Here is a 17973-nt window from a genome sequence, read left to right as displayed (position 1 = left end):
AGCACCCAGCAATCTCATGCATGACCTTACTTGTCCAATTTTTCTTCTGCGTGGACTTTCAGGGCCTGATACCGCTGCTCTTCCTGCTTGACACGGGTTAGATAATCTTGAGCACATTTCTTCAGAGCTTCTTCATTCTGCAAAAGAAAGTACATCCATCTGCATTGGGACTGGGCACAAAGTCATTGCTCTGATGGGATGATAGATACAGTTCTGAGTGTAAAAACAAATGCTTTAAATAAAACCAACTTCTGCTTTATGCTGAAGCCCCTTATCCAGCTCAGCAGCACAGTAACATGGAGTGTGGCTGCACAGGAACCCTGTGTCCGGGGACCAGAGCTGCAGGGAGAAAGGGCAAACCAAGGTAAGGACCTTCTTAAATCCTTCCAGGACACCCTTCAGGTTTTCGTATCTCCTGAACAGATCCGACAGGGACCTCTCAACCGAGTTCAGGTCTGCCAGAGCCTGGTCCTTTTCCATTGTAAGCTGCTGCAGGTTCTTCTGAGATGTCATGTTTGTCCTCTGCTCATCCTCTGGGATGGAGAACAAACAACAAGGACACAGTGACCAAATGGGGACAGCTGTGGCAGCCAGCTCCCTGCCCCGCACACCTGGCCAGGTGACAGCACCTTACCTATCATCTGGGCAATGGTCTTTTCATACTCAGCCACAATTTTCCTAGAAGGAAGAGGGAAAAAAAACAGGTGAGAGGCCCCTGATTTTGGGGACATGCACCTCCAGCTGTGCTGACAACAATCTGCCCCACAGGAGGCCCTGCTGGCCCATGCCCCACCATCAAACCCCTGCAGCAGCACAGTCACAGGGCCCAGATGTTGGGGCTGCAACGCAGATGTTGGGGCTGCAACACCCATCAGTGCTGCTTCAGGCCAAGATCCCCCTCTGCCGCTGGGGCTGGCACAGCTAACGGGGCTTTATTTCTGCAGCAAAGGAACGAGCAGGCTTGACACAGCACCAGCACTAAGAGAACATCTCTCCCAAGACACCCCACCCTGGTGAGGCTGACCCGTGTCAGCCCCTTGCACCCCGCTCAGCCTCCTCCTGCCAGGGGTGTGCAGAGCCGTGCCAGGGACAGCTCGTACCTCATCTCCAGCACTTCCTGCCGGCTCTCCTCGTATTTCTTCTTCCACTCATTGGCCTCGATCTCCTTGGTGATTATCTGGGTTGCAGCAGACAGGGAACCCTTGGGATGTGCTCTGAGGGGCTTCCCCTCTCTGACCCACGCAGGGGATCAGATCCCCCCTCCCAGGCAGAGCAGAGCGGCCCCTGCTCCCCCCGTGGTGAGGTCCATCGAGGGGCAGCCCCAGGGTCAGGGACCAGTCATTACCTCCTCTCTGATGAGCGTGAGCACGGCCGCCTTCTCGGACTCGCTGAGGCAGATGCCAGCCAGGGGACTCTCGCTCCTGCTCACGCTGGGGCACTTGTCCATGGAGCACAGCCCAGGATTGTCCTGGGGGAATTACCCAGCTGGGATGTTGTGGGGGGTTTCTTTTCACCCACCTCCCCTGTTTGGAGTGTTCTCCCCTATTTTATCACAGAGACCAAACTGTGGGGAAGGCTCAGCCCCGCGGCCCAGGTGCTGATTCCTGACTGGATTTTGACCCTATCCCTTCCTCTGGGGGGTCCTGCAGCCTGATAGGCCTCCAGAAACATTCCCCCAAGCCAGGCTGACACCACCGCCTGTTCCTCCTTTCATCATCCAGCCGAGTGACAGCCATGCAGCATCTCCTTGGGAACGGGCTGCCAGGCCATAAATAGAGAAGTGCTCGGAGGAAGGAGGCAGCCTGCTCCTCACGTTTTGGAAACCAGAGCACTGGAGCACTTCTCTCCTCCCCTCCTCCCCAGCGCTTCAGCTGCTGCTCAGTTCAAGCTCCCCGAGCCCTGCACGGCTCTCTCAGCTCCACTGCAGCCGTGGCCGGTGGTGGGAGCCGCCCCTGGGGCAGGTTTGGGGCCGGACACCTCAACACTGCGGAGGTTCAGCCCAGTGTGGTTTGGCAGCAGCCTCCCACAGTATCTCCCAAAAGAAGGTGCACACCTGAGCACCTGCAGGTACCTTTGGGGTGACACCAGCCTGCCTGCAGGACCAGAGCCTACCCAGGCTCCCTGGGCACCAAACAAAAGGTTCACTTTGCCTCATGTCCTTGTGGGGCTCAGCACAGTTAAATCTGTCTCACAGAAGTTGGTGTTGCTGATGTTGCTAATCTCACTGTCATCTGCTTGTCAACTCAAGCAGCTTTGGCCAGGGGCTGCTAAGCTGGCACAGGATGCTCCCCACAGCAGAGAGGTCTTGGGGTGTGTCAGGGGTGTCCCAGCACAGTGGTGCTGCTGCTGGGGTGTCAGGGTCAGTGTGGCTGCAGAGCCAGGGCTTTTTTACTCTCCCCCCATCTCTGCTATCAGCTCCCTTCCTGAGGGCAGCGGCTGAGGATCCCTTGCAGAAGGCACCAGCACCCACAGGCCATCAGAGCCAGCCCTGGACACCCCATGTGAGACACAACCAGTGTCCAGCAGCTTATCCCCTCCCCATGGTCTCCTCTGCCCTCTCCCTGTCCTTCAGCCACTTTCCAGTGCAGCCCTGGATCAGCACTGTTCCTATTCTGTCTCCAGCATCCCTCCCTTCCTCCCTCCCTCCCACACCACAGTGCCCACCCAGGAGGGATCTGTCTCTGCCAGGCTCCTCCAGGCCTGCTGGGAAATCTCTGCTATTTTTATCAAGTCCCTGTGTGGGCTTGTCAAGAATTTTACCTCCTAAAGAAACTCATTTCAGAAAGGAAAAAGCGAGAGGCACTCACAGGGAAGATGCCAGGCCCATCCTTTTCCATCTGCTTGCAGATCTCCTTTTCAAAACCTAAAGACAATGAAACACAACCTTTTATTGACTTGGAAACAGCACTCTGAGCACACACAGATTTTCTGAGATGTAGGAGGGTACCTCTGAGCCTCTCCATCCCCTGAGCTTCCCCTCCCAAAGGCATCTTTGCCCCCAGCTCTTGCCCTTGCATGGAACCATTTTGGTTGGAAAAGCCCTCTAAGACCATCGGGTCCCCAGCACTGCTAAGGTCACCATTAAACCCTGTCCCCAGGTGCCACAACATGCACCCTGCCAGCCTTCCTGCACTCCTTGGAGAGGAAGCCAACACTTCCCTCTGGTGGCAGTTCAGCCTGTGCCCATCCATGTCCTCAGGGCTGCCACCCATGCCTGAGACCACAGCAGCTGAGGAGGAGGAAGATGCACAGGACGTTCTGCACTTCAACAGGATGCTGGAGTAAATCAGCTGCTCAGACCACTCCGAGCAGCACAAGCACCAGCCCATGCCAGCCAGTCCCAACATCCTCCAAAGGAGCTGCCACATGGCCCCTGCTGTTCTTAACAGCAGAGAGGAGATAAAAAACATCTCCCCACATCTGCAAGGTGTGGGACACCCTGACCTGCGGGGCACTCTGCCTCACAGGACACCCTGCCTTGCAGGAGGGACACCCCGACCTGTGGGCACGGTGCCTCACACAGCATGAGGGGTAATTTATGGACCACACTCACACAACTGCAGACATGATTCATGTGTTAACCAGGCAGAGAACTGTGTATTTAGAGAGCTCAGCTTGGAAAGGAAGCAGGCAATGTAACGCTGGTGACCACAGACTTCCCACTGTTTCCCTGCCTTTATCCCGGTGCCAGCAGCTGCACCCACAGCACCCACAGCTCCCACGCTGTCGCCGCAGACAGCACCGAGCCCGTGCACCTGCCTGGCCCTCTGAGACCAGCAGCAATAAACAAACCCTCCCAGCCTCTCCCCTGACTGTCAGATTTTCCTCCCCTGAGGACAAAGGACCATTCTCCTCTCCCTGGAGCTGGCAGCCCAGCACAGCCATCGGGAGAAATGATTAATAGGTCCCTGCAGAGGGAGGGCTGCAACCCCCCCGTGGTGATCTCTCCTGCTTGCACCTAGGACTTGGCTATTGATTAAATGTCACGTTGCCTGGCTTTTAATTATTTTGTAATGGCTTGGTCAGAGAGGCTAATTACATGGGAGACTGACAGCAGAATTCCACCAGGAGCAATAATGGGGGTCTCTGTGGCGTTACTGAGATCTCCATCAACCACAGCCCCTGTGCTGGGACACCAAGTCCTGGCAGCTCTGCTCCTGGCACAGGCTCTAAGCAGGGACCATGCAGCTCAGGAGCCAGAGCAGGATGCTCTGAGTGATGGACAATTGTCCTGCTCAGCTCTCAGCTCAGCAGGGAGCACTGGTGTCAGGGGCACTTGCAGGGAGCACCACAGGGAGGGAACCTCGTGCCTGACCCACATCCCACCGCAGCATTGTGGGGAGAGTGCTCTGTACTCAAAGTCTAAATAAACACAGCCTGGACCATCATTTTCCATACTGGAAACATTGCAGGAAAGCAATGGGAGGTTCCATTGGAACCTGCAGCAGCCTTTAGCCCTGTCAGTGTAAATAAATTCTGATAAGCCTGCGTTGCCTCAACAGCACCATTTCCTTGCTAGAGGCTACAGAGGCTCCCTGGGTGCAGCCAGGGCACATTCCCAGAGCTGAAGGCAACCAGGATGTTCCTTACCTGCCTCTGGTCTGTGCTTCACCGTGGACACAGGGACATTCGAGCACTCAAAGTACTCCAAGTCATCTTCTGGCTCAGCCTTCTTCTCCAGCCCGGCTGCTTTCTGCGTGGAGGTGGTGGAGGCCAGCTTCTCCTCATCAGTGGCACGTCCATCCCGATTTGTAATATCTGGGATTTCTGAGATCAACACACCTTCATCCTGCAGGACCAAAGTATGCAGTTAAGCAAGACTGGGTTAATCTGCGGGGATCAGGCCACCAGGTGAGCTGCTGGATACTTCATGGAAAGTATGGAAGGCTTAAAATCCATTGGCAAGCTGCTCCCCACCAGCCCTCCTCCCTCCCTTCCCAGCAGGAACTGCCTGCAGGGAAGATGCCAGCGTGAAGCTCAGCCAGCCCAGCTCTCCCCATCACCATCCCAGCATCCCTATGCCCAGCCCACACCTCTGGGGATGAGATCCCACGTACCTGAGTGCTGATGCCCAGGACCAGGGGCTGCGCCTCGTGCTGCTTCACCTTGCAGCCGCTCCTGCAGGAGAGAGAAGCAGCAGCTGAGGGGGGTTCAGGGGTGCTGTGGGGGATGCAGGGGCGCGTGCGAGACAGCCCAAGCAGGGGGAGGCAGTCCCAGCTCTAGCGTTGCACCCGCCGCAGGCCAGCACCCCACTCACCAGTGAACACCGAGGCAGAGCAAGTTCTGGAAGGAACAGAAGGAACAGGCAAACAAAAGACACAACTACACATCAGTTGGGTTTGTCTGCGAGGTGTTTATTCCTGAGGAAGGTAAGGAATGGAGCAAGGACCCCAAGAGGCTGATGGCGAGAGAGGCAACTGCCAAGGAGCTGGCAAAGAAGGATCTCCCTTGCTGCGCCCTCGCCCTGCGTGTCCAGGCACCCGAGGCTTCAGTGCATGTCGACTTTCTGCAGGAAGAACCACGTCCAGGCTGTCTCATGCCCTGTCCCTGCAGCTGCAGATTTGTCTGGGACTTCTCCACAGCATCCACATCTCCCACGTGAGTCAGACCCGCGCGGCCAGGGCAGAGTGGGAGAGCACCGGGGCGAGTGCTGTGCCTCGAACAAACGCTCCGCCTGACGCAAATGCTGCCCCACGGAGAAGGGCCCCTCGGGTGGGAAGTTTAGCCCAAGTAGGTCTTGCAGGTGGTCCCCTTGCCCTCCAGTGAGGAAGCTGTCCCTGGAACTTCATCCCACATTCCTGAAGACACCCATCCAGAGGCCATCTGTGCAGGGCTGCAGGCACGGCTGCATCCCGACACACCGGGCACCAGCACAGCGCAAGGCAGCGGAGGCACCGTCCCAGTGGGAATGTGGGTGGGAGAGCATGAGCTTTTCTCCTGCATCTCAACCCCTCACACTCCACACTCAGGGATCTCCCAGGCTCGGGGCCATGTCTGACCCCCAGGAGACACCTGCTGAGCTGGAACAGCTCGTGTGACAGCCGCTGTGGGGACCTTGGGAGGGATCCCAGCCGTCAGACACGGCACTCCCCGCCGCAGGGACACAGTGAAGGCTCGAGCAGGACTGCAGCGAGCTGCTCCCAGGTTTATGGAAGTGCCCCCACCCGCTGGCACTCTCCAGCCTCCCCATCCCATTGCACACATGCGCGGCAGAGCACAACGAGCGACGTGGCACGGCACACGGAGGCTTCTTTGCACGCTGCCATGCACACCTCGGTCACACTGAAGAATCGCTCTGGACTGGTTTTCTCCCTCATGCCCTGCCACGAGCAGTCAAACTCACCACGTCCTCTCCCTCCTCTTTTCTGCACCCTCTCCTGTACCAGGGTTATCACATCACCTGGCAGCTGGTTTGAGCTCCCCCCCAGCACCGAGGCAACAAAAACCTGCTCCCCTCCATTAGCTGAAGGTTTTGAGCACTTGTCCACCATCAGAAGACGCTGCAAGGCGGCATGCTGCGAGGACAAGCACGGGCGTGTGCCTCTGGTGCAGCTCAGCTCAGCTCAGCTCTCCTCTCCTCCCTCACTCCCAGGCGTTCACCAGGCCAGGCCACCCTGGGGACCCCGCTGAGGGGTGCGGGGGCACAAACCAGACAGCAGAGAGCACAAGTCAAAGGGCAGAAGGAGCTGGCATGCCATGGAGACGAGTGGGGCAGCACACACCCAGAGAGAGGACAAAAACAGCAAAGGAAAAGAAAAGGAATACAGGAGAGAGTACTTACAACAGAAAACAGAGAAATTTCACTTGCTCAGTAGTCCTGATGCACCAAAGCATGGACAGGGAGAGAGACAGACAGATGGAGAGAAGAAGAGCATGTGAAAAGACCTGGATGTTAACTCCGCTCTGGAGAAGCATAGTGAGCTGCCTAGCTCGGTCTTTGGGAAGGCACACACACACGGGATGTCGGATCCTGCATTTGCTATCCACAGCAGCGGGGTGAGATCCAAACACCAACCTCACTGCCAGGGCAACATCCTGCTGCCTGCCTGTGCTGCTCCAAGGTGACAGAGCGAGCAGAGAATTCCCTGCTGCTTCCCCTCCCCATTGGTTCTGTTCACCCACAGCCACACATGGCAACACCAGCTCTTAAAAAATTTGTATCTACTCTCTGTAAAGTATTTCCTGGACAAAAACATCCAGCATAGCCTGATTTTTGCCTGTGAGTTTTTATCCTTCTCTCTGTAAAAACCCACTAATTTTCTCACTGGAGAATTAAATGGCAGAGTGAGAGTCTACCTGTCCAACCTGCTCTCCTTCTCTGATATAAAACAGAAATTCAGTGTCAGCTTGCAAAACGTCTCAGCTACATTTGACCAACCACACCTGCATCCACCAGCTCCTGCACATCCCTGCACGAGTCCAGCAAACACATCGGCTCCAGCCTCCACTACGGGTTTCCTCTGACACCACAAATCTCCACCTCGACCCACCAGCTGCACCCCCAAGGGGTTTCCGAAGAGGTGATCTGCAAGCGGGTCCCAATCCAGCCTTCCCTGCTCTGCCTGGGACTCAGGACACCGGCACCGCTCCAGAACACCCATCCTTCTCCTCCCATCAGTGGTACTGACAGGCAGAGGGGAGCTGCCCCTCCGCTGGGACAACAGGCGGGTAAAACTGAGGCAGCAGCAGAACCTGAGGTGCACGGCGGGATTTTGGGCTCACTCAGGAGGCACCAGAGCAGGAGCACCATTGCCACCACCATCACCTCCATCACCACCTCCACCACCACCGCCAGCGCGGCTCTGCCTGCCCGCGGGGAAAACAGAGGGGGCTGCAGCCCCGGCTCTGCACACACTGGCACTCACGTTATCAGGCGTGACTTGGGCTTCTTGGGGGAGTCTTTGCCTTTCAGGGCATCGTCCTGCATCTCCAGTGTCTGAGATTCGAGGATTTCATTGAGGCTGTTATCTGCAGTGGAGCAAGAGTCAGCGTCGGTGCTGGCAAGCGTCTTGGTGGGCTTGAATGGATCCATGGAGTCAAAGTTATTGGGGTCAAACTGATAAGAGCCCTTGGGAAGAACCGGCATATTTTGCAGTGCTGAGCTGCCACTGAGAGAGTTGAGACTGGGGCTGTCCCAGCACGTGGGACCCAGCTGGGAGGAGCCCCGAGGCAGTGGCGGCTCTGTGGGACCCCTCTCTGCATCCTCAGCTGGTTTCTTAGGGGACTCTCTGTGTCTCTTCGGTGTCAGCTTGCTGGCTGGGATCCTGCTGCCCCTCCTGGGTGAAGCTGGCTTGGCCTCCACACTCTCTCTCACCTCTGTAAAATCAGCCCCAGGTTTCAGGACCTGCCCTGTGGTCTCCAGAGCTGGGTCCCCCCCCAGCTCACCAGGATGGGGAAGGCGTTGTGAGACTGCCAGGGGAGAGCTCTGTAGCTGGCAGCACCCTGCCACAAAGGGGCTCACACTCCTGTCATGCTGCTCAGGCTCAAGCTGGTAGGATGCTTGGGTCTCCTCTGTGGCTTCATCTGTTTTCCTCCCCAGCAAAGGTGTTTTCCCTTTCCCGAGCTGGTCCTGGGCCAGGGCATCAGCCCTCAGCTCCACCAGCCCCGTGTCCACCGAGTCCCCTCCTGATGTGACCCGCTTGCAGGTGGCTGTGCCCACATGGGGCACGGGGGCTGGCTCCACAGTGGGCACAGCGGCGTGGCCAGGGTCAGCCTTACAGCCCAGCCCAGCCAGGGGTTGCATCAGGGGCGAGTGGTCAGGGTCGGTTTCCCCTTTAGCATCCGAACTGGCTTTAGGAGCTCCAATCTCTGGTTGAGCCTCATCTTTGGGGTGCTTCCCAGGCGAGCTGTCCCAGTGGGCTTCCCCTACCAGCAGGTCACCATGGCCACCTGGCTCTGAAAAGATAAAAGGAGATGGTTAAACCCTGCCCTTCAACACTCCCTTCCAGAGGGCTTCCTGTTCCCTCCTCACAGCTGCTCCAGGGTCAGATTTTATGGGGGATCCACTGACCCAAAACTCAGCTTCCCTGTGCCAGATGACAGGGAGTCACTGCTCACCTGAGCAGAGGGTCAAAAATTAGTGACAAGAGTTCGGGGATGCATGACATGAGACAACACCACAAAATGTGAATAAGCAGGCCCCAGGGAGAAGGGGAATGGGAAGGTGTGCTCAGTGAAGGAGCAGACACAGGCTGCAGGAGGGATCTGGGGGTCAGTCCCAGTGCTGGGGCCGTGGAGCCAGATGTGCACCAGGCAGGAGAAGCTGCCTGACACAAGCTGACTCTCCACCTGCAGAAATCCTGCACTAGGCTTTCCACACTGCTGTCAGCATCTTCTGATGACAAATCCTGATCCATGACTTAATCACCATTACTCCAGTCCTTTCCCCTCAATCCTTTTACCGTTTAATCTTTTCCTTGCTATCAAGGGATAGAGAAGATCCTTCATCTACTGGGGCATCCTAAAAGCTGCACCCACCGAGCACCCAGAGCCAGGATTGTGGTGCAGGTGTGCCAAGGCAAAAGAGGAAAACATCTGGTGTTTCTCCTGCACCTCAACCAGGGACAACTGCACAGACTCCTGGGATAAGGCAAAGCAGGATGCTGGGATGCCCAGCAGCCATCAGGGAGCATGTGGTACCTGCAGCCCTCACCAGCAGCTTTCTGGGGAGACACAGTCCAGCCAGGTCCTCCAAGAGCAGAACAGAACCAGTGCTCTCCCAAGGACCAAACTGGTTTGAAAACCTGGCTGGGAAGAGCAGCCTGGGTGATGAAGAGCTTGTGCCAGGGAAATCCGCCTGTCCCTGCCCCAGCCCTGCCCTGGAACAGAGGTGACAGCTGGAGAGGGGAGTCACCTCGAGCATCCCCCCTGTTTGGTGAGGGGATACCAACCACTGGCTCCTACAGACCCCCATCCCTGAGCCCATCCAGGAAAGGTTTTTCTTATCACCAGGCATTTGCAACCGGCTCATGTTTGCTGGTAACAGAGCGAGTCACAGGCTGGCAGAGGAAAAGTGAATCAGGCAAATAGCTGGTCCCAGGACTAATCCAGGATGTGGAGCCAACAATCCTGACTCAGTTGATGGCTTGTGGTTTGCGTAATTGATCCCAAGGATGCTAAAAGCCATGAAAATTAATCATGAGGGTCTGTGTCCTCCCTGAGACTGCAAAAACGCTTCCTCTGACTGCAAAAAAAAGCTCCCTCCAAGTAGACGTTGCCTTGATGCCCCAGAAAATGCATCAGTAAACACAAATCCAGTGGATGAGTACTTGGAGTGCAGCCAGGAAACAGTCTGAGGCAGCGCCTGCCAGGCCTTCCCATCATTAGGAACCAGGAAAACCTCCTTAACAGACCCCAAAGAAAACTTTATTACACTTGCTGTGTTGCTCAGCTGGTTGAAGCCTTCCTGAGACAGCGTTAAATAGAAGAACAGACTTCAAAGTCAGGGCAAAAGGACTATTTAAGTGCATTTTGCGTTCCCAGCAGAAGGTTTGGCAGCCACCGTTCTCACAGACATGAGCCCATCCTGGTTTCTAACCCAAGCAGTGAGTAATTACTTCTTGAATAACAAGCAGCCGGCACTAAAACCACCTCCCCATGCTGTGGTGTCTACAGGGTGGGGAGGAAAGGAGCAGTGGCGCATGTGGCCATAGCTCAGAATCATTTTCCCACAAAAATCAGAAGAACCATCCACCCAGGTCCTCCAGTTTTGTGATTCCCTCATTTTCTGCACCCAAGAGAGTTCAGCTACTCAGCCCCTCCCACATCACAGCCCACCCGCTCAGCCAGTCTGAGAGCTAAGGAACTGGGATACATTGGGAGGCAGAGGCAGAGGCAAAGGGCAGCTCAGGTGCTCGCCTGTGGTTTTGGAAATCTTTTGCAGTGGAAATGTCCCTCCTGCAAGCTCAGGGGGGGTTTCCCCTAGTTCCTCCCCCTCTGCATTTCTTCTGCCTTCAATGCAGCATGGTGGGAGAGCGTGTTCCTGGGAGAACAATTACACAGGATGCAGAAAGCAGTGGCCTGAAGGGCCCTGGGGTGCACAGAAAGAGCCAAGCTCTCTGCTCCAACCCCCACAGCTGCCCAGCACTGCTGGGTATGAGCACGGCGATACCTCAGTGCAGCACTGGCTGTCCCCCACAGAGCCCTCCCCAACCCCGGCACGCAGCCTGCAGCTCTCCCTGCTCCTCCTGTGAATGCTCCAACATCCCCAGCTCCCGCCAGCCCCAGGCAGTCACGTTGTGAGCAGCCGTGTTGGCTCTGCACGTACTCCCTTCGCTCATGGCTCCTGCCAGGGAAACCAGCTTGTCCCCCAGTCCTGCAGCTTCCCCCAGCCCTCTCACTGCTCAGATTCTCCTTTTGGGCCAAAGCTGTGCTGAACACCCCATGGGACCCCAGAAGAAGGCAGGCTGGCAGCCACTGACCACACACAGCTCTGCCCCTCAGACCAGCCCTTCCTGCAGGCATCCCAGCAGATGCCTCACAGCAGCATCCCGAAAAGGTGACCCTGAGGTCTCCCATTCCACCTCTGGCACTGTGCCCTGCAGGGAGGACAGTTTAGTCCCAGCATGACTAAATTAAACCAAGCATGACTAAAAGGACCCTGTCAGGAGCATGGCACACACAGTGACTCCAGGATCCATCCTAAACGCAGACCCAGCACAGGGCGTGCTGAATCCCGTGAACACCCCTTGTCCCGGCTGTGTGCAGGCTGCAAACCTGCTCCGGATCCAGATGAGTACCTGGAGGGGACGCTACAAAGTGAAAACAGAGATTTTTTACTTTCTAAAGAAAAACAGACAGGACAGTCTGGCACCGCAGTAATAGACACTTTGTGCCTCTGCATTATAATTGCTTCGCTTGTCTTCCTCGGGCTGAAATTAAACACAAACACTGACTTAAACAGCTTTCCAGCGTGCCATCCCTCAAATGAATCAGGAACACTTGGCAGCGGCAGCGCTGGAAGGCAAAGGCTCAGCGCCCTTTCCATCCCACAGGCAGCCGCCAAGCGAAGCAGCGGCGATCCCTGCGTGGCCCCTGTGCCAAGCGCGGGCCAGAACAACCCCTCCACTCTCTGGGCCTTGGACTCAGCTCAGGGCAGGGCTGGGTGTGAGTCATGCACTTCCCCATCTCAGCACAGGATATCTGCCCCGTACACCAGGCTCAGTCCTACATCGCCAACGGCTTTTTTCCTCTTTTGGCTTTCCGCTTGTGTTTAACAGCCGTTGATCTATTTTTAAATCTATTCTGTTAAGAATTAGCATACCGGCAAACGATGCTGCTAACGCACCGGAAAACACGTGCCCTGCATCAGGGTAACGGCAGCGAGAGCCTGCTCCCAGCACTGATGGCTCTAGATTTGCTGCTTCTGCTCATTTCCTTGTGCAAAATATCTACTGGCAGATGACTGGAGATAACTTGACCAAGAATGGGACAGAATTAGTCCCACTATCCAAGACAGCAAGAGGAAACTGAGTGATCCTGAGTGGGCAGAAACCCTCACTGCAGCCCCCTCCAGGGCTGAATTTTTGTCCCCAAGGACAGGGTTTAACATACCCAGGTCACCTCTTGGCAGTGCATGGAGTAGCCAGCCCTGGAGTCACAGCCTCTGTCTTACACGTTCCTCACCCTATTTCTTCCCAAGGCAGGGTGAGACTGCAACTATAGAGCAGACAGCGCCTGCTCCTTGCTGTCCCTCCAGGCCAGGGGTGCCGTGCCTGCCCTCAGGTCCAGCTCTGGCGCTGCCCCCACACACCCCAGCACAGCCAGCAGCCATTCCCCAGGGCGTGCAGGGCAGCAGCTCTCCCGGTGCTGACAAGCAGCCATTACACCGGATCGTCTCCATGCCGGCATTTGCTCCCACTGCTGCTCCCGGGCACGAGCAGCACCGCCAAGATGAGGCTGGAACACATGGATTACATTGGTGCAGTGGGGTAACACCCCAGGGTGCCTCTGCACACTGCAAACCCATCTGCACCTGGACAATCCTTCCCCTCCACCATTCCAGACAAACTGAAAAGACACAGCCAGAGACGTGGGCAGAGAAGGGCTGGAGCAAAGTGTGGTGGCACCGCGGTTTGGCTCTGCCGGCCCCAACATCCCACTCTCTGCCAGCCAGCACAGACAAACAGCTTTTGCTGGAGATCATGCCCTCGTCTCCAGAACACTGGGAGCTTTGTGTGCAGGAGCAGCTACTCCCTCGCTGCTGAGCAGGAGCTGCTCATCCCAGGACAAGGGGCACAGGCACACACGGGAACAGTGACACCCTGGAGTCTGAAGCAATGTGCTTCCCTAAGCTTTGCTGGAAATGATCCTCCTACCTGCTAGGAAAGCCTTTATTTCTCTCTCCCCCTCCCCAGATATTATCCCCAAAGTAAAGATGTCTCTATCATCCCTTCTTAAAAGGATTATTCCAAGAGCTGTGATTATTGAAAGCGTGAACCAAGCGCTCTCCCCATCACAGCAAACAAACACAAGTTTTGCACAGGGATGGATGAGCACCCAGATCCACCCCAACAGCACAACACCACCACAGGAGATGGAGGGCCATGGCTTCCTGTTACTGACACAGTCAGCAGTGCCCAGGCTCCTGCATAGAAGGACCCATGGTCTGGATCGGGCCCATGTGCTCTGAAACCAGCCCTGCAAAAAAGTTCCCAGCCGCTGCTGTGAGCATTCAAGGAAAGCACAACACTGCACATCACGTACCAGGGTCTGCAGCAGCGAGGGGCAAGAGAGGGCAGGAAATGCTCAGGGCGGCCTGGCCAGGACTTCCTGGCTCACCACATACCGCCCTGTGCCTTGGAGAGGCTGTTCTCCTGCCCACCACCCCGGGGGCTCACAAACACCCTGACACTGCCCAGCCACTGGAGCAGATGGAAGGGGAGGTCTCCTCCCTGCCCTGCCCCAATAACCTCCAGTGGGTTGTAGCAGCAGTGCCAGGGCTTCAAAGCTTCCTCCCAGCAGCACAAAAACAGCGATAAACAACAAGATCAGCCATGGACACCAGCCCAAACCCCTGAAGAGGAGGATATGGAGACACCAGGGAGGTGGTTCTCAGAAGGCCACGGGCTAATGGGGAGCCACACTCAGGGAAGCAGCAGCAGTGTGGGATGCAAGGATAAACCTACAAAACAGCTCAGGACTCACCAGCAAAGGAAGCCTCACGCAGTTAGAGCAGATCCCCCACAATTTCTCAAAAAATGGGATTTAGCAGCACTGATCTTTTGCATCTTTAACAGCAGCTGCAGAGTGAGGACGCCTGGCACCTAACTCCAGGGGAAACAGCCTGTGCAATGAAACCCCTGACCACTGACCAGCCTGAGGGGCACAAACCTGGCATCTTGCCGCTCCTGTGCAAGAGCCAGGGGTGAGTGACAAATGGGGTACACATGAGAAAGGTCCCACCAGCCAGCAGCAGTCAGGGCAGCCCCCGGGCTGCAGAGGAAGTGTCAAAGGGACGTTTACCTGATCAAATAATTCAACAGCATCCTCAGATTCCTCTCAATCAACCCATCACAGCTCTTTGTGGAGTGCCCAGCCCAGCCCTGGCATTTGAACTGTCCAGGCCATTAACCACCAAAAGTGTGCCAGGCATTACTCAAAGTCAGCGAATTTTACTCCTTGACCCCACCCTGCCTTTCTGCCAATGGAGCAGAGCACCAAGAGCAGAAGGTGCACAATTTACCTTGGGTCCCGGCCTCAGACTCTGGTGATCCTGGTGGCTCGCAGAACTCCTTGAGTGGCGAGCAGGTTGGTGTTTCTGCTTCAGGGGTCTCAAAATTATCAGTGGAGTCCGAGCTGCCGAGGGGGGGAAAAGAGTGAGGAATTACTGCTTTCAAAGCTACCTCTGAAATCCTCCACAACGCCTACACGTCCAGCCAGGCCAGAGGCTGGTCGTGGGCATCCGGGGCGGCCACTCGCTCCTGTCCAGCGGGACATGCTAGCAAACGGAAAAGGGACAGCAGGTGAAACATCATCGTGAGCAGCCCCCTGTGCATCGCCAGCCCTGCGGGAGGGCTTTTGCCAGGTCATTCCCGAGCTGAGCACACAGCACGGGCCTCCAAGGACATGAAGCCCCGCAGCAGCTCCCACGCCGCTCCGGAGGCTGCCGCGGGGAGCGAGCCCGGCTGCTCCGGCCCTGTGCTCCCCAGCATCCTCCAGGAAGCAGCGCCCGGCTCCGGCTGCGGCCCCGGCACCCCCAGCCCCCGGCGCGGTGCGGGATCCCCGGCAGCCAGGCAGCGAGCGGGGAGCGAGGGGCGGATGGGGAGAGGGCCGGGGAGGACGCGCCCGCAGCCCCGCGTGGGCGTCCCGCGTGGGTGCGGGCGCCGCGGGAGGGCGGGCAGGGGAAGGGGCCGCGGGTGACTTGCCTGAAGCCGAGGGCCGAGCCCCCCGCCGGCGGGTCCTGGTCCTCCTCCTCATCCTCCTCCTCGGCAGCACCGGCCCCGCCGTCGCCCTCCTCGGGGCTGCCCCCGCCCCGCACCGCCGACCAGGTCCAGCGGGCCCACTGCACCGGCGAGAGGATCTGCCAGGCGCTGAACGCCATCGGCCCGGCCCCGCTCCGCTCCCCGCCGGGCTCACTGCGGCCGCGCCGCCGCCCCCATCGCGCCCGCTCCGCTCCGCTCGGCTCCGCTCCGCTCGGCTCCGCTCCGCTCGGCTCCGCTCCGCTCGGCTCCGCTCCGCTCGGGCCGCCCGCCCCCGCACCGCGCCACTGGCGAGGGGAGCGCCCGCCCCCGGCACCGCCCGCCGGGAGGGGCCGGCCCCGGCGCCCCCCGCTGCCTCCGCTGGAGCCCCCGGCGCGGGGATGGATGCGGGGGGATGCGGGGCAGCGTCCCCGGTTCCCCGTCCCTCCCGGCCGGAGGTGGCAGCCGCCGCTCTTCTTTCCTACGCGAACTCCCAAATTCACCTATTTCTGCCCAAAGGCGGGGCTGGGGCTCGTCGCTGTCACCCTCCGCGACGCCCTGCCTTTCCCCTCCCTCGCCACGGGAAACCCCCACGTGAGAGGGAAGGGGACTGTGAAACCAGATCCCCGCCAGTTTATCCCACATTTATTTGGTTGCACCTGCGCTGTCACAGAGCCGGCAGGACACAGATTCTTTCCACTCTGGACGTGCCAGAGAAGACCCCACGCTGGCGGGGAACTGCCCTGGGGGGCAAGCAGCTCCCAGGAATCCTCACTTCGCCCAGGAAGACTCGGTCCCACCGGGAAGGCTCATCCCTCCGGGAAGCCTTGCCCAAGGAAGAGGCTTTCCCAGAGCTGAGGAGCCAAACACAGGGGGCAGGGGCAGAGGAGAGGGAAACACCTGTCCTTTCCATTTTCCAAGGAAATACCGGCCTCAGCAGCCCTGGCGGATGCTATATCCTTCCGTGGCAGCAAGTTTATTTATTTATTTAGTAAACTATTGTTGTTTAAAAATAACAGCCAGCAGTTCCCACAGAAATCAACCTTGCTGGCCTCCCTCGGGAACTTTCCCTCAGGAACTTTCCCCCTAACAGGGCTCCCACTCCCAAATTCATCACCTCCCACACGCTTGCTAGAGAGAGGAGGATAAAATTACTGACACCGTGCAGCGGCCGCAGCACTGTGAGGAATGTCCAGGGCTCTGGCAGCAGATCTGTCACGGGCAGTAGCATTGCTGGCTCCGGACAGTTGGCAGCTCCCTGGAACCCTGACTGGTTTACCCTGGTCCCAGCAACTGGTCCCAGGGATGACCTTGGAAATGGCAGACAACTGTAGTGCCATGAAACAAGCCTGGCCCGTTGCAGAGAAGAGCTGCTGGCCCTTGCTGACCACACCAAGAGCTCACATGGCAGGCTGAGCCCACAGCCGGTGCTCCCCTGTGAATCATCAGCCAGCTCTGAGAGCTGGAAATGCCTCTGCATGGACAGAGAGGCCCCTCTGGGGCAGAGCAGACCCGTCCATCTGGTCTGGCTGCCTCTGACACCAGCCTCTGTCGGATGCTTCAAAGGGCTCATTCCTCACCGTTGAGCATCTCAAATAACCTCCCTGCAGGGATCCTTTCTCCCAAGCTTCCACCTCTTGGTGTCCTTATTAGATATAGGCGTCACTCCTGCGTGCTTTTACTGCCCATCCCCTATAAAAGAAAATCTCCAATCCCCTTCCACAATACTTCTAAACTTCCCCAGAGATTTCTCTGGGTGAACCAAAGCTGAGGTGCTGCTGGTTCCCACCATAGGTCAGTGGCAGGAGAAGCACATGGGCCCCAGGGAACACCTCGGCTACTGCACCGTGTGGCCCCCCCACATCCCCAGGGCCTGGGGGACAAGGGGCCCTGCACACTCCCCTGCTGCCATGAAGAGGGGACTACATGACAGTTATTGCAGTTTCGCCAAAAACCATGAGGCTGAAGCAGAAGCAGAAGCTCAACATCCTGTTGCCCATGGCTGCCGTGAGCAGAGCACAGCCCACTTCCCTGCTCCAAAGCGGCAGAACTGATTTCTGCAGATGAATTTTACATAAGATCTTCAGTGTGAGCCGCGCTGCAGCAACGCGCTGCAGCCTGACCTCATCCTCCTCCTGCTCCCGCTTCCCCTTCCCACCTCCCACTGAACCCAAGGACCAGCAGGAGTGATGACGTTGTGAGCAGCTGAGTTCTGCCAGGGACCTTGCAGGACCCAAGTGCAGCAGGAGCAGCAGCAGCACTGGCACAGCAGCAGGAATGAGCCACCTCCCTGCAGAGGGGAAGGAGCTGTGTGTGACAGGCTGACTCCTACAGCCCCCCACTTGTTGGATGGGGGAACTGGGGCACTCGAGTGCAGGAAATCAGCAGGATCTGTCCTTGTGCAGGCTGCACACACACACTGCGCCCAGCGAGGACCCCCCCACTCCCACCCACCACCCGGGGAAGGAGCCAACAGGAACAGGATCAGCAGGACTGAACCATGCTGGCTGCAGAGCTTCTGACTTGCAGGGCCCTGGGGCAGGAAGATACCAGAGCAGTGCAGGGGCAGAGCCTG

At 57.6% G+C, this 17973-nt stretch overlaps 1 protein-coding gene across 6 annotated transcripts in view; it reads right to left on the bottom strand.

The window, feature by feature from the left end:
• Positions 1-17973, bottom strand: part of TACC1 (transforming acidic coiled-coil containing protein 1) — a 29313-nt gene that overhangs the window by 3980 nt on the left and 7360 nt on the right. For 3 of the 6 annotated variants that reach the window (XM_069035641.1, XM_069035642.1, XM_069035640.1), the window contains exons 2-11: positions 7866-8895; positions 6782-6817; positions 5058-5118; positions 4591-4789; positions 2808-2863; positions 1346-1468; positions 1101-1177; positions 635-678; positions 373-533; positions 31-137 (exon numbers count right to left, since the gene is read on the bottom strand). In XM_069035641.1, coding sequence (XP_068891742.1) covers positions 31-137; positions 373-533; positions 635-678; positions 1101-1177; positions 1346-1468; positions 2808-2863; positions 4591-4789; positions 5058-5118; positions 6782-6817; positions 7866-8743 — 1742 coding nt within the window. In that variant the 5' untranslated portion in view covers positions 8744-8895. Of the gene's footprint in view, positions 1-30; positions 138-372; positions 534-634; positions 679-1100; positions 1178-1345; positions 1469-2807; positions 2864-4590; positions 4790-5057; positions 5119-6781; positions 6818-7865; positions 8896-14683; positions 14797-15365; positions 17827-17973 lie in introns of those variants that run through there. The other 3 variants (XM_069035637.1, XM_069035639.1, XM_069035643.1) reach the window with 3 other exon arrangements.

Source organism: Aphelocoma coerulescens, chromosome 22, assembly GCF_041296385.1.
Source record: "Aphelocoma coerulescens isolate FSJ_1873_10779 chromosome 22, UR_Acoe_1.0, whole genome shotgun sequence".
Lineage (NCBI taxonomy): Eukaryota > Metazoa > Chordata > Aves > Passeriformes > Corvidae > Aphelocoma > Aphelocoma coerulescens.
The sequence above is the reverse complement of the archived record's forward strand: the minus strand, read 5'-3'. Positions and strand labels throughout refer to the sequence as shown.